The sequence below is a fragment of the Protopterus annectens genome, chromosome 4.part0 (assembly GCF_019279795.1).
Source record: "Protopterus annectens isolate FY-2018-M chromosome 4.part0, PAN1.0, whole genome shotgun sequence".
NCBI lineage: Eukaryota > Metazoa > Chordata > Ceratodontiformes > Protopteridae > Protopterus > Protopterus annectens.
This window is the reverse complement of record NC_056733.1, coordinates 1,078,973,970-1,079,000,779: the sequence shown is the minus strand read 5'-3', so window position 1 is coordinate 1,079,000,779 and position 26,810 is coordinate 1,078,973,970. Positions and strand designations below refer to the sequence as shown.

The 26,810-nt window shown below is 37.7% G+C and overlaps 1 protein-coding gene across 1 annotated transcript in view; it reads left to right on the top strand.

Annotated features, from left to right (window-relative positions):
- LOC122799750 (kinesin-II 85 kDa subunit-like) overlaps window positions 1-26,810 on the top strand; it is an 888,373-nt gene that overhangs the window by 791,963 nt on the left and 69,600 nt on the right. Inside the window, exon 12 of the mRNA XM_044069019.1 lies at window positions 11,484-11,558. Within this exon, the coding sequence (XP_043924954.1) occupies window positions 11,484-11,558 (75 nt within the window). The remainder of the gene's footprint in view (window positions 1-11,483; window positions 11,559-26,810) is intronic.

Below are 26,810 nucleotides of genomic sequence, written 5' to 3'. Positions count from 1 at the left end.
GTAAAAATGTTAAAGAGGGGGTTGACCAAGGATAGAGTCTTGTGGTACACCAATGGTGACCATGGGGTATGGAGAGAGGGTGGAGTACCATTTTACTGACTGATACCTATTGGATAGGTAGCTTTTGAATCACAGACAGGTAGGCTGAGATAGACCAGGTGAGGACATTTGAAGTAGAAGTTTGCTGTAGAAAACTGTGTCAAAGACTTTAGATAAGTCTAGAAACAAGGAGGAGACTAGTGTACCATTATCTCTAACTTTATTGACAGTATCTATAAAGGTTAGAAGTTCAGTGTTAGTATTATGGGACGGACAGAAGACATGTTGTGTAGAGGACAAAAGTTCTTCCTGCAGGACATAGTTCATCAATTGTTTTTGAATGCATTTTTCAAGTATCTTGGAGAAGATTGCTATTGGTATAAAGTTAGTGATGTCTGCTAAATTTCCTCCTTTGTGTAGTGTGATAATGTGTGATTTGTCTGTCAGGCATTATTGCTTGCTTAATACACAGCAAGGCTGTTCATGCTAAACTTGTTTACACTGCACAATGACAATATTCTCAGCAAAAAGTTTTTATTTATTTCATTTGTTTACCAGGTAATGTCCGAATGGACATGAGGCCCATTTTCAGCAGAGGAGAGAAAGGCTCCATACATACTTATACATAGCTACTACATATTAACAGACTTTAACAATAAAGACCTACATATATATGTTATTGACATTGAACATAGCAAATAATCAGTATAGTAATAACTAAACAGCTACAATTTACAAATTTAACTTAAATGGAACAGTTTGAGAAGAATATTTACAGCATGTGTGGTAATGAGTACAGTGTAATGCAAGAGCACTGTAGTTGTAAGACCATGCAGAAGATTGCGTTTCCAATGCTAACTGAGATAGAGGGTTGAACCTAGTTAGCGAAGGCAGATAATAGTTGTAGCTTTGAGAAAGAGCTGGATTAGGGTGAATAGAAAGGGTAATGAGAGGGTGATGGGGGGGAAAGCTGGATTAGGGTGCATAGAAAGGGTGATGAAAGGGTGAAGAAAGGGGTGTGGCAGGAGCAGAACCAGTGTTTAGTTAGATGTTCCTTGAGGAGATGTTTGAAGTCCTGAATGCTAGGGTTTTTAGTTATTGGTTGAGGGAGGGTGTTCCAGAGCTCAGTAATTCTATAGGAGTAGAGGGTGGTGCCTTGTGTGTTGTGGGGTTGGCTAACTATTAGCAATAGTTTATTTGAGGATCTTAAGAGTCTATGATTGTTGTTGGTTTGGATTAGACTGGCTAGTGATGGGCAGTCGTTTGGTTTGTGTATAGTTTTGCGGGCTATGGACAGTTGGTTTAGTGTTAGAATGTTTGGGAGTTCTAACCATTTGAGTTGTGTGAGTACTGAGCAGTGGTGGGTTTTGTAGGGGTGGCCAGTAGCGAATTTGGCAGTTTTGTTGTAGTATGATTCATTATTACTAAGATCTGATTTACGAATGTTTGTAAATACCTGGGAGCTGTAGAGGAGGGGGTGAGTAGTTGTGTGCTGGCAGTGGCTAGCCTGGCACTATCTGTAAGGTAAGGTTTGATTCTATAAAGTGTGCCTATTTTACAGTGGACTTTTTTGATGGTGAGGGAGATGTGGGTATCGAACCTTAGGCAATCATCAATTGTGACACCTAGAAGTTTGGTTTGGTTAGTGGGTTCTATTTTGGTTCCATTTGTGGAGAGGATTGAAAGTGGGGTCAGACATGTTTTGGGTTTGCTATAATTGAAAACAATTAACTTGGTTTTGTTACAGTTTAATATGAGTTAATGTTTAGCGAGATAGTTTTCTATGTCCTGTAAGGATATTTACATGGTAGTTTGTAGTTCCTGGGGTGTGGGGGCTGAGCAGATTAGTGTAGAGTCATCAGCATACTGGTCTATTGAGGCCAGTTGGGTTGCAGCGCTGATGTCATTGGTAAAAGCTGTAAAGAGTAGCTTGGGGTATGCCAACAGTGATGGGTAGTTGGGGGGACAGGTTGTGCTCCCACTTGGTGGTCTGCTGATGGTTAGAGAGATAACTATGGAACCAGGACAGGGCTGATGAGTTAAGGCCATTGGGATGTTGGTTTATTTAGTAGGAGTTGGTGGTAGACAGTGTCAAAGGCTTCTGACATGTCAAGAAATATAGAGGAGACCATTTGCCCTTTGTTAATGAGACCCTGTATGGTGTTTGTGAGAGATAGTAGGGCAGTGCTGGTACTATGTTTTGCCCTAAAGCCGTGCTGGGAGAGGGAGAGAAGGTTGTGATTAAGGAGGTGGGTGAGGAGTTGGGAGCGAATGCATTTTTCTAAGATCTTAGCTAAGGGGGAGATGATGGCTATGGGGTGGTAATTGGTAGATCTTCAGAAGAGCCTCCTTTGTCTAGTGGAATGATGGGAGATATTTTCCATAGCTGGGGGATGTATTGTTCAGAAATGGAGCGATTGATCAATATTGATATTGGATAGATAATTGAGGGGACAGCAATTTTAAGGTATTCGGGCCTTGTGGCAGAACTCATTCAGATATGAAGTGAGAAAGGTGGCTCAACCCATACTGAAACCAGACCAATGATAGTCAGACAACTGATCATTTCATAGTCAAAGGTGCCTCCATTAACAGCACAGACAAAACCCTTCAAATCTGCATGTATTTTAATTAAAAAAGACAGGGTTTTGAGTTGGCTTAACAATTACTTCACAAACACAGGGTACAGGGTTTGAGTCTTACCTATGGTCAATGTCTGGTTATTGGCTTGGCATGTAATAGTCTGCAGACTGATTGCATAGCATTTACCTAAACCTGCCAGAGACACAGGTATGCATCCTAGAACTACCCCATCTCTGGAAGAGGCTAACCATCCATGTGAAGCAGAGTTCCTCCCTAGTCCAATTCAAATGTAACTTAAACAATTGGATGGGGAAACCAGAAATTTACTAATATAAAGAGAAATCCAGCAGAAGGTTTTGATAAAAAACATAAACTTTATTAAAAAGGTTGGGAGGGTGGCCTAATGGTTAAGGTGTCTGCCTTACAAACACAAGGTGCAGCGTTTGAGTCTCACAAGGGATAATTGGCTAGGCTTAAAATGACTCACAAGGGCAGTTAGCTTAGTACTAATCTATGAACCTATGAACCTAAAACAACAAATGGTTCAAGCTAAAACGCTGTATAAAACAACAAGGTAAGCGTTTTCATGCTTTGTATCAGCACTTCATCAGACCTAATTCAAAAATACACTCTTACTCTGTATATAGTGCAGACCAGTTTGGCTTCTACACATCATAATCTCATTCATCTAAGTGGCCAAAAACCAGAAATTCATCCTAGTTTGGCACCTATGTCTCTAATGGACACATGCAGCCTGTAAATACTACATCTCCCAAGCTCCTACTTGCAAATGTTTCATGCCTCATGTCACTGCTTACACTTATCAAGAGTAGCAGAGCTTGGCAGAGATTTGCATTGCATGGCTAGGCTTAAAATGAACTTAAAGGAGTTGTGGAGTGCAAAGGCTTCCACCATATTCGTTTGTTAGATAGTTTTCATTTCTATTCTTATAATGCCAAATGCCAGGGCAAAGAAACATTGTCAAGCATTTCAGTTTTGATTAATAGACTGGTAAATTATCAACACATGTCACATACATATTCAATAACAGCTGAAAATGATGAAACTGCATCATGGGTTGCCAGCTGTCATTCTTTGGAACATAACATCTTGAATCTCTCCACCTGCTTTCCAGACCGATTATCCTGGTGAGAGCTATAGTAGTAACAAGCTGAAAGACGTGCCTATTCCCTGCAATTTTTTTCAGCTCATCTTCTAGGATCCCTAAGCATTTCCAGACAAGCTTAGAGTTATAAACTTTCCAGCATGTAATAGTTCCTCCTTGTGGTTTCCTCCAAATGGGCTATGCGTAGTATACCTCCTATGGGAGGTGCTCAGGGAGCATCCTTTTTAGGTGATAAAACCTGTTGAACTGATCCTTTTTAGCCCAGAGGAGGACTGGCTCTGCTCCTCAATCCTCACAGATTGCCAGGCTCCTCACATTATCACAGGGCACACGATAAGCAGCTCTACAATTTCAACTGCTTACATGTACAAGCTTATATTTGTCACAAGCTAGTCTGTGATAACAGGGGAGGATGATGATATGGCCTGAAATGTTAACCAAAAGTGTCAGCTGATGAATCTCATCTTGATTCAACACCACAGTTGGGTACAATGTCTGTAATCCAGTGTAGACAAAATACCAACATACTTACACTCCTTGTCTTGGAGGTAAGCCCAAATCTTTGGTGTAGAGTGTTAAAGCTCTGATTTTAACCCAGATGATCCAAGCTTGAGTTGTGTTTCATGTGCTGAAAGAGTTGGACAAATGAGGATGGGAAATGAATGGTCTTTTGTCCTGCCCATCCTAGATGATGGGTTGGTGGTCCTGGTTGGCTGAATGCACTCATGCAAGCAGAGGCCTGCGTGCAATAAATATCCATAGATTCATGGGAGTGGGATTAACAATCCCCAAACCAATACTGGTAGATCTCCTGAGGTATGCATGTGAGAGCACTAACTCTTAAGGGGGTGAGCAAAGGATGCACTTGGTTTGATATGGGAGCTTATGAAAACCCCCAAGGTGATAGGTTAGGGCTTTAATAGAAATAATGAGCCCCATAGCTCACCTCTAGATGAAGGGAAGATTTATTTATTTGCTTTATTTATTTACTGAGATTTATTTACTGAGATTTGATTACCAGGAAAGTCCAACTGGCAAGGTGTCCATTTTCAGCAGAGGCCTGGGGAGAAAAGCTCCAAAGTATTACAAAAACATTTTAAGAAAAATAATTCAACAATCTTAAAAAATACAATAAAAACAATAAAAAAAATCTACAGTTTAAGCAATTATACCAAATTAGACAAAATGTGAAAATATTGGTTAAGAATAGATACAATGGTTTGTATTATCTGAAGAAGGCTTGATGAAACGTTTGATGTGATTTTACACAGCGTATTGTATTGTGTCTACTGAGTTTGGCAGGAGCCCTAATAAACCTCTACTTTTATTTTGAGCCTTATCGTTGTGGAACTGGTGCTTTTTGTTTGTTTACTTGTGAAGCCGGCACCTTCCTTTTGATAAGAATAGATACAGCTTATATCTGTCCATCCATCCGCCTCCTCACTCACTTTTAGGTAGATGCGGTATGTTTTATCGTATACAGATTAATCAAATAAAACTAAGTCCTGGATGATATGCAGAGCAGTCCACCCCCCATTCCATTCAACAAGTGACCCCCCCTTTACTTTATATAGCTTACCCTATGGTTTCACAACCATGAGGCAAGTTAGCAACTTTCACAGAAGCATTCTGTCACTTTTTCACAAATAACAGATTAAGGATATAAGTGCCCTTAAATCAGAAGTCTACTGTGTTTTGGAAAAGACCCACGACCTTTGATTTGAAAACAAATTTTACCCCATCCACTGCATGAACAGCAGTACATCACTCTAATGTAAGCTGAGGTTCACATCCACTTGATGCTAAGAGGACATCATTGTCTGCAAACTACAAATATATAACCCTCATGTTCATAAACTAGATTCACTTCAGAGCCTGGCAATACCTTAGCATATCAATAAAAATTAGGACCACAAAGAGATGTAAAGCACAAATGTGGCAGAGACCTGCTGTCATCCTGAATATATTCATTTGAACAATGAAAATGCAAACACACTTGTTCCACAAATGTAATGACTGAATGATTCACAACAGTAGCCTAGATACCACATACTGGTGTAGTACCTCCCATAAGGCATTCTGGGTTGCACAGTTACGTCTTCACTAGGTTCACAAAGCATATATAGACCATACTGATGAGATCTCCTAATCACTACAATATCCATACAATGACAACAAATTGATACAGATTTCCACAGCCTGGACAAATCTGTAATGTTCCTCTGTAATGTTCCTCTTGAATTAAAGACTCAACTATCAAAGTCTCTTTTTCCATCTCCATTGTTGCAGTCTTTCCCAGGGAGGCTGATATGAATGGTGCCTCTATACATGGAACATATCCTCTTGCTCTAGTTTTCAAAATGGAGGCCACCACCCTAGTCTGTCAGTCTCAAAGTACCATGTCCATCTTCTATGTAACACTGAAAAATTGTATTAACATTGACACCCCAACGATAAATTCCACCAGTTTTGGCCAGATAATATCGATGTTTGCAGCCTTGTTTTTAAGTACCTGAGTGTCCTCCTCTACAGAAGGGGATCCATACCTCAGAGATGCTTCTGATATTGCTTCTTCAAAGGAGGCCACATTCAGTAGGTTCAGGAATTCCTCAAAGTATTCTTCTAGCTCTTAATTTTTCCACACTCACTAAGAACTGACTAGGCAATAATAATGTCATGAAATAAAACATAATTACCTTATTTCCTGCACAGTATTTCATAGGTTCAGAGTGAGGGCTCAAGCTAAGAAGCACAGGTTATTGAGAAGACAAGGGAAAACTGGGAGACATGGTTTATGGTGGAACTTACTAAGGCCTCTAAGATGGTCCTACACATGTGATTGCTCTGAAAACCATGGGTGTAGGAGTAGGATCATGGTTGAGAAACTAGACTGTCACATGGTTAAACAATAGGACTGGAAAGGTTGTGGTGAGAAAGACAAACTAAGGAATACAGGCAGTGAGTAATGAAGTACTGCAGGAGTTGGCCCTTGGTTTGGTACTCTTAAATATGCTTCATTATGACATACTTGAGTTAATACAGAAAACAGGATGAACCTCATCACTGATGATGAAACGATATTTTCACATGAGAGGATGGGAAAGAGAATATGGATAGACTTCAAAAGTAGAACAAAGTGGGAAGAAAGATGGCAGCTGCTGTTCACTGCAGACAAATGGGCCTGAGGTTCTGTCTTCTTAGACAATAAAATGCATCTGGAATAGCATTCTTACCCCTGCCCATGTACTTGGACAGTTTGGATGTCTCTTTTTGTATGTTTCTGTTGCACCTGCTTCTCAGCCTGTATCTTCTGATGGGGTAAGTGGCATGTATGGCAAAGATAAGGATGTGACTTTTTGTCCAGTCATGAATGATATGAAGTAGTTTATTGCTGATAATCTCCCTTATCCAGCTCTTGCTGGATATTCTACACTACAGGACAGGTTTAGGGAAATCCTCACCTAACTGCCTCTGGCAGGAGTCGTATTGAGAGTCAAGAATACCAGAGATCACATCCAGCTCCGTGCCACTCTAAGCTCCACGGGTGGATCAAAAGATTGACTTTCATTGGCTGCTTTGTGTCCTGGAAAAAGATCTCTAAAGAAAACAATAACAAAATATTGCCCTGCTGGCTGAAAGGGATTGTCCTTTGTCCTTGATACCCTGAGGATAGTGATCGATTCTGGGTCCAAACAATGATGGTCTTGTAAACGGTGCATCTATAAATTTCACAATGGTGGCAACAGTAACGGACATAAGGTGCAGCTTGGAGTACTGGTGCAGCTTCCCCTGTAGCCCTGTATGTAACTAGTACCCTAAGGTTGCTCAATGAAGCTTGACTGAAGAGTTTCTGCTTAGTGGTTCCATCAGACAGACCTTAAGAAATATGCAATATGTCAGCTAATATGCCCCTTTAAAAGTAGAGGATTTATGAAAGGTAATTAAATGCCATAAAACATAGTACCAAATATACAAAGGCTCACCTCCAGAGTCTGTCCAGATTACTGGATTCCTTGTCAGGGGAGTAGAGGGCTGAGAGTAAAAAGCAAGATTCCTCCTGAAGAAGGCCTCAGAAATAGTCCCACAGAGTATAGAAGACCTTCTCCCAGACAGTATAGTCTAGTAGGAGCTTAGAAATTCTATTTTCTCTCTTCAGACATGGTCCATAGTGCCTAGGTTACACCATGCAACCTTTCTGCCTCTGTAATAATGTCGGAACATGGAGGAGACATCCAGGAGGATACTTTGTGAGACCTGCAGGCATCCTATATTGTTTCATATGAGCTGAAGATATGCCTTGGGAGGTTGACCTTTCTGCCTTATCTTTAAAGGCTCACTAAACTTCAGGTCTTTTGGAGTCAAAGGTGGCGATATGGACCTTTCATCATCATCATCTTTCACTGCAAGATCAGTGTGCAGAGCAGGCAATGATGCCTAACAGGCATTTAACCCATTATCAAAGCCTTTCTTAACCTGATTTCTTGATCTTTCTGGGAAAGCTTCCATATTGGAATAGGAAGTCATTCTTTGAATTGAAAATAGTTATTCTGAGACTGAAAATCAGGGAGTAACCATGTGAAGGAAGGCATGCATTGAAGCATGTTGCAAGGCCTATGGTGTGACCCCCCCCCCCAGGGTGGGGTACTCAATGGCAGGACTGCTGATGTCAGACCTCCTTAAGCCATTATATTCTGGGTACTCTGCACCTGGTATTCTTCCGCTAGTCCCACCATTGTTGAACTATTCAATATCATATGAGTCCATGCTCTAACTGTTGTATGACAAATAGGAGGCACCATACATATCAGCATATGAGAGGAGCTGAGAGCATTCCCATAGAAGATAATGCTGAACTGAAGAAAGGGTCAAACAGAAGAATAGACAAACAGGTCTGCATAAAATGAGCCAATGTCAGCCTACCTGGAAGCAACCTAAGATCAAGCTGAGCCATCACAAAAAGGGAGTCCAGTGCAAGTGGTGCCAACTAAAGCCCATGAAACACTGGACAAGCTGACAATGGAAATCCAATATACAGAAAAAAGTGTGAGCTTAAAGCATGGTATTCTGACATCTGAAATGCAAAACCCAACTGCTCTTGCAGCCCAAACAGTCTTGAAAAGAAATGTGTACTTACATCAGATCCTTCTTTTTGTGTCCTTGCTATTTGAGGAGAGATCAATGCTTTCTACCAATGTTGAGCCATGGCCAGCTCACCATAATTATTGGAAGAACAGGAGTCCACCAAAGAGAAAGACTAGAAAACAAAGCCTGGCAATGCTTACTGTGATGCATGTTTCCTCACCACAATTGTAGATGCAGCGGTCATGAATGGGGAATCTTCTACCCCACTGCCTAAATACCTGTTCTTGTAGAAGATGTAGCATTAATTGTAATCATCTTAGTACATCTGGCCTTAATGACTGACTCTTTGACAGACTTTGTTAATTTTTAAGAAAAATTATTTCTTAAATAGTTGAACAGGCCTATAAGAGCCTGGCTTAACTGAAGAAATAAGGGATGAAGAGGAAAGCCTGCTGTGTTTACATTTAGAAGTATTAAAAATAAAAGCTTGGGGTCTGCCCAGAAATAGACCCCTCCTAAACCTCAGCTTTAACCTGAAAACCTAACAAGTGTGAAGCTGCTTCTTTTGTTTTCTTAAAGTAGTCTAATTAGAAACTACAAGGTTCAGATTCATGTTAGGAATATAGACAACAAAAATATTTATCGTGATTGTCAGTGTAAGTAATTGGATTGCCAAAATGTGGGTGTGAGTCTTGAACATGAACTAGGCCAAGGCCCAAGTAACCACAAAACAGAAAAGTAAAGGGCAGGAATAGCCTAGCAGAAGTTAAGAAGTATGTAAACTGCAGCACGATCACACAATTCTGACAAAAAGCCAAAATACTTTGGCAAAGAATGTCACCAGCAAAAAGTCAGCTTCTGAAATGAATAGGTAAGGCATTTCTAAAAATGTAGCCTGAAGTCATTTAGAATGCAACAAAACAAATTTAGAGATGGAAAGAAACTGGAGGATACAAGAACATAGGAACAATGCTAGGCAGGTGATCGTGGGGAACGTAAGTTAGTCATATATACCTTTAAGACACACCCTTTTGAAACACTAGAGCTCATCTCCCAAACTGTGCAGGGCTGTACATAATAACCCTGGCATAGGTGTGTCTACTCATTCAATTATCAAGACTAGCCTAAAGTGTAGCCAGACTAGTACTTTACTTGGGTTCTACTTCAACTTCCTGACTGCCAGTGTTTCAAAAGAACAAAAGAAATACCTGAAATCTAATAGGGTGAAAACTCAGTTTTTCTTGTTTTTTTGCAAGAGGGGTAACACCACCCTGCAGCCACCGATGTGGGGGGCAAACACCCCACCCCCCAAACTTATATATGTATACCAACTCCACGATCATACCAACTTGAAGAGAAATCTCCCTAAGGAAGCAAGTCATTGCTGGTGCACAATTAGAAATTGCACAGGCAATGATTTCCTGAGGGGAAAAAGCATTTGGTGTTTTTTTCTGTGAACTACTGAAGCTCAAGCAAGACCTGTAGTTCTAATTTATTGCATATACTGAGTCAGGAACCTATCCATTAGGTCTCTAGTGTGGGTATTTGTAGAGACATTGTTTTTGAAGAAATAGGAGGCCAAAATAAGATTAGGTCTTTCGTGGTTTGGTTGTCTGCATAAGTATTCAGATCTCCTATGACCGCATCTGTCTGAAAAAGAGAACCATTTATAACACAGAAGATGAAAGAAAGCTTTTTCATAAATGGTCAAAGCTCTGCTTTTAAGGTAAGTTTCAGTACACCAGGTATGTGCATGTTTTTCTATTGGTGGAGCTGTTTAGTATCAGTGGATGAGTGGATGACAGCACCCAGCTGGCCATCATTAGCAAACCTGGTCAACCACACTTGTGGGATATTGGCTTGGATGTCTGAGAAGGAGATAACAAATGGGAGAGAGGACAAGAACCTTGTGGTATGCTACTATTTGTAATTTTACATCCAGAGAGAGTGACAGCAAATATTGCAATATGGCATCTCTTGGACAGCCACTTTGCAATCCAGCCAGTGATGTAGGGGTTTACATTGTCTGTAATTTTTCAATAGTGCCACTATAAAGGATAGCATCAAAAACCCTGGCCAGCTCAAAATAAGCAGTGTAGAGTGACTGACTTCTGGCTACAGCCTATGCAAAATTTTCAAAGAAGCATTCTAGATTTAGGAGATAGGAACTTGCCCTTCACTAAAAGCAAACTGATTGTGTTCTAGGGCAGTTAATTTGCCTACATGTGCATACATGAGTTTTGCTATGATATGGTCTATGGCACTGCGTATAAGGCTACTGAGGTCAAGGGGCCTTTCATAATCCAGAGAGATGAGAGATGCAGCATATCATGTGAATGTGGCGGTGCAAAGGTAGCCTGTGAACATTTTATCCACAATGCAGAGCACCAACAGCAACAAACTAAGTCCTAAATTCTTTAAAAAGTCCTTGTATTAAATTGAGATCCAGTGTAACTCTATATAGGAATGTGCATTTTTCCCCTTTGTGATACTGACATATTATTACTGTCTGCCCACTTAAAACAATGAATTTTGTAACTAAGTATTACACGAATTGCATTTTAAACTCTAATGCAAGTTATGTATAACCTATGGCAGTTGCATTCCCTACCATCTAATATTTTTCTTTTGTATTGTGTTGCCATTTGTTTAGATTGTCAAGAACCAGATTTGGGAAAAAAAGAAAGAAATGTATGCCTGGAACAGAAAAGGAAAAAATCCATATAATGTAAGAAAAAATGTGCTAAAGTAAGATGTTTATGAATAAAGTGTGAAATGATTTAAAATTATCTGTGCAACATGCAGGTGAAAATAGCTCTATAAATTTAACTCAGCAGAACATTTTTTCGCTGGAGTACAATTCAGAAAAATAATTTCCTTGGCATATAGACAGTGTAGCATTCAAATAAGCTTCCTATCAGAATTTTAAAGACTACAGTAATAAGTCCCAAAATTTGTCTTGGACGAAGGGGAAACATTCAGACTGCTGCAGTTTAATACAGTTATCATCCCCAGAATTCAAAAAGGCTCCCATTCAAATGTTGCATCTGGCACATCTGCACAGAACAGTTTCAAGACTCATTATGTAATGCCCTTTCTAGCAAGTTTAAGAATATACTGTAACCTATATGATAAGTATTGTCCAAAAGGCTCTCTATTTGTTGTAACATAACTTACATTTCCATAAATTAAACAGTGTTTGTTTTAGCTAACTAAAACAAAACCTGCAGTACAGATGCAGGTAAGATTTCCTTTATTCAGTTCATAAAATGTGTCACCATCTTCCAGATATTTTGATCACAATGATTTTGTTTCATTGTGCAGCAAAGTGCTATAGCTCAGTAAACAGCAAGTGTGCAGGTTTATAAAAATACATACACGGACTTATGTAACTACTAGCAAGACTTATCCAGAGTGAAATTTAAACTTGTGAGCTCACGAGTGCCAAAGACAGCTATGAGTTCATAATGTCAAGTAGCTCAGGGAGGATCTCTGCTGATGTTTTCATGAGCTGCATCTCATATTCCATTTATGAACCACGTTTTAACATTATTTAGTGGCTTTTTTAGAGAGGTTTACTGACTTTCTTGGCTTAATGTGGCAGTGTTAGTGGATTAAATGATGATCTGCCTTGTAGTAGTGAACCCAACAAGCTATACTTGAGCTGTTAGTTGTATTATTCCAATCATTCAGTACATCTTGTGTTGACTACAATATTCTAACTAAATGTTACAGTCGTTTAGAACTTTCAGCCATGTAATAAAATGTACACCCCCACACAAAGTACACACACGCACGCACGCACATGTGTACAGATCCTGTCATATAGTACATATGGGTGCAGTAGTGCATTTAGAACATTCAAATAGTTGGCTGAAGTAAAGTGAAGCTGCAATTCTGGAGGAAATTTAAATAATTAACTTGCACGGAGAGGCGGTACTTTTTTACTTGAGCTGATTGCCCATTTGTTGTCAATTTGTAATCATGGAGTTAATATATATAAATAAAGGGTATGGGGGCAAACCCTTTCAGTAAACACACTTTTATTGCTTTTTTTTGGCTGCTTGGGTGTTTGTGAGTGTGTGTCTATGTGTGTGTGTAGGGGGATTGTGATGATTGCAGATACAGGGTTGCTGTGCTTGAGTTTCCACTTGTATGTGTGCCTGTACTGCTTGCATTCAACAATTGGATAGTCATTAGTTTTTCAGCTTGTGTTGGTGAATTGTTGCATTTTTGCTGTTTAAAACTACAACCATAATAGACAGGTCAGGTAATGTAGTTCAACCATTTGTTTGGTGAACAGCTCTCCTGCCTGTATTGGTTTGGTGATGGGAAAGCTGGTTCATAGTGATATGAGATGATTGCAATATCGTGGTTGGGAAACATGCCCTTTCTCCAGTATTGTGTACCCTTAGATTAGTATATATAAATTGCAAAGGAAGTGGGTGTACGACCCCACCACATGGGGGTGAAGGGGGCTTGCTGCCAAGCACAAAATACTGTTTTTGAATTTGCATGCTCCAAGATTGTCTTGGAGTATGTACAATGTTAGGTGGATCTTTTGTGACTGATCACTTTTTGTCAATGTTATGACAGTCAATCTACCATGAAGTAGATCAATTTACATAGACCTACATATTATAATCTATTTATTGTAATTTTATAATTGGGAGAGTGGACTGATTGCCCAATCCGTTTCAACCATAACTTGGCTCTGGGCCAAGACAGGCTGCAAATAGATTCAGTAGACAATTACAAAGACATTATAAACATTAAGTTCAGTCAATATAGAAGCAATTTCCTAGCGATTAGCAATTCACATACATTGTTAAGAAATAAAATCCTTTATATGTTCAATTACTTTGAATGAAAGAGCTAAGTACTGGCAGCTTACTATACTTTGTAAAGTAAACACAAGCAGCTTCATTTGTGAGATGCCCTTTTAATTTACTCTTAAAAGTTGCCATTGTTAGTTCTTCTCATATCTCAGCTGGGAGATATTTCCAAATGGAAGGATTACATTTGGAAACTGCTTTACCCCCCCCCCCCGCCCCCCATTCTGGTTTTGTAGTGAGTTCTGACTAGGGCAAGTGTGTTTTACTGTTTATCATTGAATGAGTAAATTTGTTGTCTGATTTGGGGTTTTGATGTTTCCAGTTTAAGGCATTTTTTAATAAAAGTGAGCTAAATAGCTGTGTAGCATCAAGCAAGAAGAGCACAGCGTTGTGTGCAGGATTCTGCCAGTAAAACAAAACTGCATATTTTGTTTTCAGCACAAACTGATGGTTCCAGCAGGTTTATGGACTAATACTTTGACTGTGTCTGACTCTTGTAATGCTGCCATATTAAACAGCTTGTTACTTCCTCTTCTTCTGTTTTTCATTGTGACTCTGCCATTCTGCAAGACTTTAAGTTAGCCTTTTTTCTTGTATTGGTTTAAATATGGAATTGAATCAGGTTTGTGGTGCCTGATTGCTCTGAAAACACTTCCATGGTCTTTAACAGAAATTCTTTAGTTGCTTGTTTGTCACTCAGATAATGTATAATCTTAACTGAACTGTAGCTGCTGTGAATAGTTTTCTTTCCTCAACAGAGTACCTTGTCTATGCTTTTATACTAACTACAGAGGTTTGTACTTCCTTCTATAGCTTTAGAATTTTGATGTGGTGTGTCTGTTTTGGTCTTCTCTTACCAGGCTGTCTAATTCTGTAGTCTACCTCATTTATTTTTTGTTATTACTTCAAATGTATCCTACCATTTAGTAAAAAAGTGTCCATTATACACCATTTGTTATATAGTCCGGGCTCTTTTGTGTGCTCCCAGGCTATGAGCACTGCCACTTTCAACCTATTTTGCAAGTTGGTATAGTGATCTCTGACACTTTTAAATTGTTTTTCTCTTCTTCTCAAGTCTCTATGACAATATCTTCCATATAATAATTGAAAAGACTGAACCCTGCCAGGGCTTATGGCACTTCCCAAATGGCAGACCGGAGGTTCATTCATGGATAAGAATGCTTACAAATGTATAAGATACACCCTAAACTGATTGATGACATTACTGTGACCATGAAACAGTGGCAAACCACTACAGCTAAGCCATGATAAAGGACAAGATATCATCCCAGGGATAAAAATTCAAAGGGGGGATATTCCAGGGTGACTGTTTGTCACTGCTGCTCATTTGTCTTGCCCTTAACCCATTAAGTTGTCTACTTAACAGATTAGGTTATGGATACAGTTTGGCTCCCAGAAAACAACAAAGTGTAAAGACCTCTCATCTTCGTTATGTGGATAATTTAAAACTGTATAGTTCACCAAATAAGGAACTGAAACCACAACTGCAAGTCATCAAAAGTTTCTCAGATGATCTAAGAATGTAATTTGGTCTTGATCTTCTTCTTCTTCTTCTCCCGGTTAGGGGTCGCCACAGCGGATCACCTGTCCGCTCATGATTGGCAGTGGAGTTTTACGGTGCCAGCCCGGTACCCAACCTTCAACAGAAGGCACACACACTCACACCTAGGGCCAATTTAGAGTGTCCAATCTACCTACAGCATGTCTTTGGGATGTGGGAGGAAACCGGAGCACCCAGAGGAAACCTACATGACCACAGGGAGTACATGCAGACTCTGTACAGAAGGCACCCCAGTCGAGAATCGAACCGGAGAACCTCTTGCTGTGAGGCGGCAATGCTAACTGCTGCACCACCGTGGCCACCCAATAATTTAGTCTTGATAAATGTGCAAAAGCAACCTTTAAAGCAGGAAACATGCAGCACAAAGAAAACATCAGTTTGGGACACGGATGTGATATAAAAGAACTTGAGTAAAAAGGAGTGTGTAAATATTTGGGAATTGATGAAGGATCAACAAAAATATAAACAAATGTGAATAAAACTTATGAAGGAATATTTTAGAAGACTAAAATTATTGCTGAAAACAGCCCTGACATCTAGGAACAAAGTCCAAGCTATAAACAAATTTGCTCTTCTTGTTAATGTACAGTTTTCGGGTGACTGACTGGCCCCCAAAAGGTACTGGATCAGTTGGACAGGAAAACAAGAAAAATGCTTCATGCTTATCAAATGATTTATAAAAATTAGTGTCCAAGAAACTGTTATGTATACTTAAACTGTCTGTAACTGGAGCTTTTCTCCTCGGATCTCCACTGAAAATGGGATCCTGGCCCAGCTGGACTAACTCAGTTAACAAAATGTCAATAAATAAATAAATAAATAAAATAAAAAAATATATCCCCCATTTTGAAGGAGGTATGGATTTCCTCGAAATTGATTATATGTATAGATCTGCAGTCGTAGGACTGCATACATATCTGCTGACCTCACAAGATCCAAACATAGTGAAACTTTTAAAACATGAGGAAAACAAGTCTAAGATGACTTCCTTGGTTAGTTTAGTAGAAGTATATCGGTGTTAAGTGGGAAGGGAAATCAAACCAGAAGTAGGTAAAAATCTGGTAGCAATTGAATGTGCCAAAAAACAAAAGAAAGAATATAAGGTGAAGGATCAGATGAGAAGGCAAGAAATATGGAAAAAGCATAAATATAGTTGCAAGTGCAGAAAACTCCTGGAACAACCTCATGTCGATCAGAATCTAACTCAGGAATGGTTAAGGAGAGTTGCATTTGAGTCAAAAGATGAAAAGTTAATATTGGCAGCCCAGGATAGTGGACTGCATACATGTTGGTTTGCAAAATTCATTGAACATGTTGGAGAAACAGACTTTTCTAAAACAGAATTGGAAACAGTTACACATCTTGTCGCTGGGTGTGATACATTAATAGCAGAAGGTCTGTTTACTGAAAGGCATAATAATGTGGCAAGGCTGCTGTATTGGGGATTGAGCAAACATAATATTGAAATAGCTGAGAAGCATTGGCAATATTAGCTACAAAGCATTATAGAAAATGATGAAGTTTGTATATCACATGGGATCACCCATTATCAACAATTCAAAAAATTGATCACAGAAAACCAGATATAGCAGTTCATGAAAAGAAAACAAAAGCAGCATTGACCATTGAAATTATTACACCCAGTGATTACAGTGTCTTATGTACCGATAGACACAAAGTCATAAAATACCAGGATTTGCAGGCAGAAATGAGGGTAATGTGAAAAAAGTTACCCAGACAGTTCCAATAGTAGTAGAAGCAATGTGTCTCATAAAAAGGAATTTACAGTCATATTTAGATATGTTGCTGATACATTCAACTCTGTAAGAATTGCAGAAGGAGTCAGTTCTGGGTACATCGCGGGTGGTATAAAGAGCACTTTTGGCTAACATCAAAGACTGAAACAATACTAATCTCATGAACACTAATAATGCTTTGACTTAGGAATGGGGTCCATTCCCGTCATGTTATTAGAAACCGAAAAGACTTGGAGAAATTAAAACTAAGTTTATTAACTTGTCCCATGTTTTTTTTTTTTTTTCCCATTTTCCGACTTTTAATGTTTGGCTAAAATAGCTCAAGAATTCAATCTCGTGATGGTGCATTGAGGCTTTTATTTGCTTGATATTAAAGCATTGGCCCAGCTGGTGTATTATTCTGGATATAAATGGTGCCTCCTGATCACTGTTTATTTCCTTACATATTCATACTCTGGAAACAAATATAACTAGCTCACTAACTAGCCTTATTATCTAGTGAGTTAGCTTCAGTGTACTTAATAACCTCAAATAATTAAAATATGTCAAAGTTAATTTCTGAATTTTACCAATGGTCCAGAAATGTCCCTAACATCATGAGCAGACAGCACCTCTATGACAGGTAATAAACGAAAAGCAAAACGGCTATACAGGTAAAACCCAGTATATAAAAAAGAGAAGTATATGAGAGAAAACACTATATCGGGTACCACACAATAACATCTTTATTTGAAAACACTATACCGGGTACCACACAATGATGAAGCAACGAAGGTTGCGAAAGCGCTCACCTCTCCTTTTTACTTTGTTTAAATAAAGACGTTATTGTGTGGTACCCGGTATAGTGTTTTCTCTCATATACCTCTGACAGGCACTGGATTCAGAGGATTTTTAAAGTGGGGTTGTGGGGCTGTATTCTATCTTTTAAAATATCCAGCACAGAAATTCTGAACTTCTTTCATTATTTCTGCTAAGTAATATCATGTTGCAGTCCTTGCTGTAATCTTAACCATTTCTAAAAACCCCTCTAGTTCATGACTATGTGTTAATCTCATTGTAGGATTTCTGAATGACTGGGTACCAACAAATGGGGTACTACTTCCTCATTATAAGCTTTTCCCCCTACAAGTGTTGCTGTATTTCCCCTTGCTCTGCTAAAAATGTCATTCTTCCCACTGGATGTTTTTTAAAATTTAAGTAGCTTACCTGAAAGTAAGTACTTGAGGTCAGCCTCTCATGAGGCAGAAGGTACTGCCTTATCTCATATAAATACATAGTAAGATAGTGTTTAGCTCTTCTCTTAGGAAAGACAGATTATACCAGTATTGTTAGTGGTAGTTGATATCTCTGGCTTATTCAATTTTTCTTGTTCCTCATCTTTTTCGGTTTACTATTCTTATAGTTTAGCTCAACTGGAATATCAGTAAGCCTCTTTTCAGGGTTTTCTTGTTTCAGTATATACTATCCTCTCATCTTTCCCTCCTTCTTTATGTGGCTCACTGTTTACCTCAGAGCAACTCAACATACTCTCACTGTTCGATTCCTTTTCTTTAGTTTTGTTAGTCATATCTATACCCTGCTCTGAAACACTTTCAGGCCACAGTGACACTTCTACTCCCTGCACTGCAACACTTTCAGTCTGTAGTAATACTTCTACTTTCTATTTTGCAAAACTTTCAAGCTGCAATATTTTATTCTGTAGCTCCATTTCTTCTATCAGTTCTACTCTTGTAGGCTGATCTGCCATAGCTACATGCTGACATATCTATTTAAATGGTATATGGTAGTCTTCTTCTCTCTGTTTCCTTCATCAGATTTTTGCACCTTTAGTGATTTTTAATCCTATGCCTTGAGCTCTATTGGAATCATACAGTGTAAAGAATGTGTCTTAGGGCTGTTCCCATCTTTTTTCAAGTTACACAGAGCTTTATATGTACAGTAGGCTTAGTCGCTTAGTTTCCTTCACCATTCCACTAGAATGATCTTTCACAAGGACTACTTTCTTCCAACTGCTTCCACAAATTCTTAAAGAAAACAAAAGTAATCCAGAGGGCTCAAGTGAAGTCTGGTATCCCACCTGTGACCCAGAGGGTGACAGGACAAACAAGAAACAAAGTATAAAGGATTAGTCCAGATAAAATCACTTTAGCTAGCAGATTTAGGAGACTCTCTCTCTCTCTCTCTGATACCCTCCCAGTGGGAGTTATAAAGACAACTTGTTGAAGTTTCTAGTAGTTTATTCAGTTAAGTAGGTAGATGGATGAGTGACGAAGAATAAACTACTGGAAACGTCAATAAGGTAACTTTATTCCTTCCACAGGGAGAGTGTCAGATCTCCTAGATCTGCTAACTAAAGTGATTTTATCTGGACTAATCCTTTATACTCAAATTTTTAGAGAGGAGATCATTTTCCCTATTATATTGTCACATGTTAAATATGTAGCAGAGCAAGAGGAGGAGCTACCTTCCCAGACAGTTTGCATTTCCTGTTGAATAATGGGATACTATTTCTTAACTCCAAGAATACAAACTCCTTCAACTGCTTTGTAAGAAAGGATATTCTTCTTATATACATACTATCCCTTTATCATCATGACCCTACTGATTGAATCTAGCAGTCCTTGTAGCTCTGTCACCAATTAGGATATCGCTCTTAATTTGCAGTAAATTAGTAACAGAATGCAGTCATAACCACTCTAGTAGATAATTTATCACACATTACTAAAAATCTGCTTTTCAGAGGTTATAAATTTCAAATGAGTGACAGTGTTACAGTACAAAATTTAGCTATATGACACCTTTTCCCAAATTTAAATGAGTATGTCTACACATATTTTTTGTTTCTTTCCAGACTGCTGTCACAGGTTATACTATGAGTTTATAATGGACAGTTCTTAAAAACATTTTCATGGTATAACAATCTTTTTACTGTTATAACAAATTTTTTAGAGTCCTTAGGGTCAGTATGACACATAACTTTCTTAAATCAGTAGGTAAAGAGCTCTTAAGTTTGTCAATACCTAAGAATTACACCATTTTATTTTTAATTTGTCGACCTTAATGATCTATTTATAATTAACTGTATGTTTCAAGTCACATAATTGTAATCTTAGCATTTTGCTATAAAGAAAAATCTGAAACATTTGAGCTTGTGGCTCTGAGGTAACAACTCTGGAAAGTAATGTCTTTTAAACCTTTTCAGATTCTGGAAACTCTGTCTTTTTCATGATCGTGAAGGCTCCCAAAGGTTTTTTGGTTAACTGGGCTGAAAGGATTCTGGACAATCAGCAGACTCCCATCTGTCCTGCTGGGCATATTGGTCAAAGATGACAAGACTCTCTTTTTTGTTCTCCTCTCTGATTAGTTGTTTCAGTGATGGACATGCCCTTGGTATAGCCATTGATTTAATCACTACCGACATATCTTTGGCTGCAGTATTTATTATACAGTTGTCATCTTGGCAAATGGACCAGTTTACAGATGCACTTGACAAAGGAAAATAACACTTTCAGCAAACACCATGAGGCTCTGACACTGGGGAAACTTTGACAGTGTTTCTTTTATTTTGGCAGTAGTAGGTACAGTCTTAGGATGCTGGCATTATCTGCAGTTCACCAATGTGAAACACTAAATGCAACAGAGACACCAGTGTTAGGAAACAGTGTTATTGTACATAAGAACTTAAAATTATGGGTTCTTATCAAACAAATGTCTTACAGATAATGACAAGTGCATATCCAGCACCTGTAAAACAGTTCCATACTGCCGGGCTACAGCACCTTTCAATGAATGTCTGCCTCTCTTTCTTTCTGTCACTAATTAGGACTTATTTAACAGGAACAAATGTCTGCTTCCACCTAGTGTCTTTTGCAGTTCACTGTATTTCTCACTTTCAGAGGCACTGCTACAGACATGAAATTCCCCTTTACACATGGCAAATACACTCTACATGGGGCTTTCCATAGCTGTCATTTTACACTTCTTTATTTGCTTTATTAAGTAAACCTGCTTTTGGCTAATACAGCAAATTCTCTTTATTCTTTTAAAGAAACATTTTTAACTAAGGGATAGAAACATTCCAAAGTAAAGAAGCAATGCTCATTTACACCACAATTACTACAAAGATTCTTTATATACTATTTATATCAGTAGTTGTACACTTCTGGGTCACTTTTACTTCACCTTTTGATGAGAATCACCACACTGTGCTACAATACACACACACACAAACACACACCGGACCTATTATGAATCATATCATCTCATTTAACTAATATAATTCATTGATCCCCAAATGTCTAAAACACTAGGAAGTCACAACTCAAAGCAGTGACACTCTCAAGGTTGCAAAACACCCAAAGGGGGGCAAGTCCCAAATATATTATTACATATGCATATGTATATATGCTTAATAGATCCAAGATCACACAAACTGTGAGAAAAGGGAGAAAGTGAGACAAAATATAATGAAAAAAAAAATGACAAATGACTGGTGGCAAAACCATGGTCTGAGACTAAATACTTAAAATGCATAATCATACCCTTCGGTAAATCAGATATCCCTGCCAATTATAATATTGATAGCACACCCCTAAAAGTAGATCCAATGGTGAGGGACCTAGGAACACAAATAGTCACCTAAACTTTGACCACCAGGTAGCTGCGGTAGTGAGAAAAACTTCTGTGTGACTCAACTTATAAGTACAGGCATGGCATCAAGTTCAAAGGAATTCAAAGTGCTATTGTACTTGGCCTTCATCAGGCCCATAATTGAGTATAATGCTCATTTCTGCATGTACCGAACCAGGCACTTACACCAACTGGAGTGGCTCCAGAGGTTTCTCACTAAAGAAATACAAAGAGTAAGACACATGTCTTATGCAGACTGACTAAAGGCCCTATCCTTTTACTCTATCTCATATCATTTATTGAGAGGGGACTTATGCCTGACCTACAAGGCATCCTCTGATCCAGCCCTGAAGAAAAATGTTACATATTCACAAGAAAAATTATGAGGGTTATGTGTTTCATGGACCTGAACTTTATTTGTGAATCTAGCAAAACTTGCTGAAGAAACAGATTTGCATCCCAAATGCTACGTCTATGGAATAAACTTCCCATCTTCGTAAACCAAGCCTGTCCCTCACTCGGTTCACAAAGAATTTAGATAAATGGATGAGGGACCATAAATTCACTCCTGGGGTACTGCCCATGTCCCTTGTGTACAGAGGCAGTCTGTAAAGTGACTCAGGGCTACAACACCAAAAGACCCACTATCCTGATACTACACCATCCAATATCTGGAGAATTAAGATATAGTATCACCATATCCTGTGTTTTATTGGCTAGGCTTGTAAAGGCTCTTGTACCATTAGACTCGTAATCACCTATGAACATATGAACCTATGTAATACTTACCTTCTCACTCCCCTCCAAGCCTCAGATCAGCTAAATCACCCATGATCTTCAAGTTATGATGTTCTGAACATCACTTAACTGTAGGTCACCAAACAGTAGGGTTACCATAAATGCATAAATAACATTTTTGTTACAAAGTGCAAAACATCAGAAAGACATTTGTTTCATATTTCTTACACACATACAAATGTGTCAGAAAAAAGGTAAAACATGGCATATCTACAGCTAATGGGCTTTGGATTTATTGGTTTGTACTGATCAGTATAATCTTAAAAAATAGAAAGAGAAAAGTCATGGGTATTCAGAAGCCATGTAGCTGAAATACTGCTATCTTCATAAGGGGTCATCTGTATATATCCAATGTGTTTTCACTACTAGAAGTTGAAGGTATTACACAGTGAAGACTCTAGCTTAGCTGGGTCTTTCTTGGCAATTTTCCTGAATGTGTTGTCTGTGTGACGTTTTTATTCTTTGGTTTGGATATTTGGGATATTTTGCAGGCGCCTTCATATTTACAGACATGTGGCTTGGTTTTAAAGTCTGTGTTTCCAAAATATTGCCAAACAATCCACTTATGCAATACTGACAAGTTCAGAAAAGGGTGAAACAAGGAATGTCTGCACCTAGTGGGGTCTGGCTTTATTGTCTGAATGCACAAATAAAAAACCTAAAAAACAGAAAGTTAGAAGTCATCAATGTTCAAAAGCCATGTAGCTGAAACACTGATATGTTCTCATATATTCTATGAGTCTCTGTTACAGGAGATTTAAGTTATTACACAGTAAAAACTTTTAGGAGCAAAACCAGCAGCAGCCAACAACAACGTAAATAACTCACAAAGTGCTGATACAGGATGGCGTAATGTTCTCGTTCCTATGGTAAAGCCAAAGCTCGGACTAAAGTAAAATTAAATCTGAATGTATTGAAGAAAAATTACAACATATCTTTGTTAAGCGCTTTTATCTACACAATAGTGGACTTCATCAGAACATGTAAAGAACAACTGCCTGATATTTAAAAATATTTTGTCGCCAAAAACAGATTCAAAATGTAAAGTAACATTGACTTAAACATAAAAATAAATATAAATATGAACTTTGAGTGTACATTTGCTGAGATTACATACAGTGTGTACGATCATCATTCAACAATTTATCCATATATTACAAAAGTTATGCTTCTATTAATAAAAAACTAATAAAGACATTCTAAACATAAACTATCTAAAAAAATGCTAACTAAAATGCATTCCTATACTATGTACTAAAGAATACATACATATACTATGTGCTATAGAATGCATACCTAAAGTGCATTCAAGAACATACTGAAAAAACTACTAATAAATAAACTGAAAAATACATTTAAATAAAATACTCTAATAAATATTTTCTAATATATTTTATCAAAAGTTTTCTAAAATATCTTCTAAATACTGGTGGGAAGCTGAACATTTCATTAAACTTGCAACACTATTAAGACTAATTAATACATCACAACAGTTTGAGGCTAACAAAAACAAGTGTATTAATTCATATGTAACATACAAATACAAATGTACTTAAGAAGATTAATAAATTCTTCCTATTCAAAATTTTTTTTAACTAGAATATACCTACATAATCTGCTGGTTTAACCAAGCTGCAATAATGGTTTAATAGATACAAAATCATTTAAACCTGGCTCTCTATTTGCATCTGTAAGTATCTGCCAATATAATTCCTTTCTGCCCAAAGATACCTTAGTATTTCCACCTTGGGCGCTGTTAAGAACATGATCAATAATAGCAAATTTAAAATTGTGAGTATTCCCACATCGATCTATATGTCTAAATAGAGCGTTATTATCATATAAACTATATAAATTATCGTATATCCTCTTTTTAAAAAAAAACGCTCTGTCTTGCCTATATAGTATGCAGGGCATACCATACACTTAGCAAGATAAATAATAAATTTGCTACTACAATTCCCTTGTCTAAAATATACATAGGTCTTATTAATGTTCTCAAGTTTCACCCCTTGCAGATCCCATATTAGAGAACATTGATTGCAACTTCTACATTTAGTAGTGTGTTTTCTCAACTTCATATCATTTCTACTTTGCACTCCACATTCCATAATTCTTTTAAGGTTAAATCCCATTTTATAACCAAAATTGGGACATTCCCCAACTGCAGTCACAACTCCTTGGTCAACGACCAAAATATTCCAATTTTGTTTAATAATATTTTTAATATAATTAACATATGGGGAATATCGGAGAACACATACTCTACTATGATGTGTGAGCAATCCCCCTATCTGTTGTACATTATTGCTACTAGTCCCTGTACATAATAAGGATGGATATTTTTTATCCCATTCATGGGTAACAAAATGTGTGACATCATTCAGTATAGACAAAGGATAACCTCTACTTACAAATAATGACCTAATAAAGTTAATCTCTTCTACCATTGTAGCATAATTTGAACTCATTCGAGCAGCCCGAATACATTGCCCCTTGTAAATATTTTGCAGCATGTATCTCGGGTGATTGCTAGAGTATTCCAGATAACTGTTGGAAAACGTTTTTTTCCTATAAATTTTAGACTGAAAGCCTTGTCTGGAATGGTATATATACGTATCTAAATAGGCAATACCTTCACAACTATATGCATGAGTAAATTAAAAAAACTAACTAGAGTTGTTAATATACTCGATAAAATATTCAATACTATCCTCTGGGACATCCCATAAAATAAAAATATCATCCAAAAGCCTAGAATAGATAACTACATGCTTGTAGTAGCTGCTCGTAAACAATTTGGTAGTTTCCCATTCTAACATAACCAGGTTGGCATATATGGGGGCACAAGATGCGCCCATAGCTACCCCCTGGTTTGTCTGAAGTTCTCTCCTTCATAATAGATGTAATTGTGGTCTAATACTAAAGTCATCATATGCAAGATAAGACATATCTTGTCCCATTCAAATTTGGAAAATCTCCTCAAACTATTACAAAAGTTTTCCAACCCCTGTTCTTTAGGGATACAAGAGAACAAATCGACGACGTCAAAAGTAATGAATATAAGATTACTTTTCCAAGTATTAGGAGTCAAATTGGTCAAAATTGCCCATGAATCCTTAACCAAATGGGGTAAATCCTGGTATATAGGTTTCAACCACCGATCAATAACTACACCTAAAGGGTATGTTTTAGATTGGTTACCAGATACAATAGGATGAAATGGCGGAGTTTGGATACATTTATGTACCTTTGGGATGCCCATGATAGTAGCTAATATAGGATGTCCAGTTTTTAAAAAATTATATATATCTACAGTTGTCCGATGGTCTAATAAATATTCTTCAATACTGAGATCAATACGCTTGTGTCCAATATTAATTTCATTAATCAACACTTGTTCGTAATTACCTGAATCATATAGGATTTTGTAAATTTCTTTCATATAATCAATTGTATTATATAAAACCACCCCTCCTCCTTTATCAGGTTTCATTACCCATATTTCTTTATTATTGATTAACTCAGTCAGGACATCTCTTTCACCAAATGTAAGGTTATTTTGCATTTTCCAATATCTAATATTATTATATATTTTATATATGTCCTGAGTCACTAGTTTCTCAAAGCTGGCTACATTAGGGTGGGTGGGTGGTATAAAAGTACTTTTCTTTTTAAGGCCATCATCAATAAACAAAGTAGAACTATCTTTAAAATATAAAGCTAGATTAAGTCGTATACAATATAATTTAATTTCAGTAATAATATTGACAACATTGAACTTGATGCTAGGGATGTATTTCATCCCTTTAGAAAGGAATGTAAAGTGTTCGGGTTTTAAATCGATACCAGCATAGTTATATATCTTAAAATCCTTGTATGTATACACTATATCATCATCTTTCATATTAACTACCTGTACTCATTCATCACGTTCATCATCTAATATTGATAGTTCCTTTAATAAGACTGATTCCCTTCTTGAGATGGATGCTTCCACGTCCGATCCTTTCTCCATTTGTTTGGGGCCTGGCTTTGTTTGTCCCCCTGAAAATTTGAATATCTATCCTTTTCAAAACCCTGTTCAGCTCTGACCCCATTGTTGTCACTATTTTTACCACAATCTCCTATATTCCAGTTATATGCTTTGTTGTTTTTGTACTGTTGCTGATCCCTCAACATTTTTTTTGTTTTTCTTATCAAAAATTACCTGTGCCTTACTATTTGCAGTCCTATACTGCTTCTCATATAACGTTTCCCACTGAGGGAACAATAAAGCATAAAAAAATAGCACTATTCAGCTTCTCCACCTCTACCAGAAGTTTACACAACCTGTCGTCATTTTTCTTAATCAACATTTTCATAAACTCTGTTCCAAA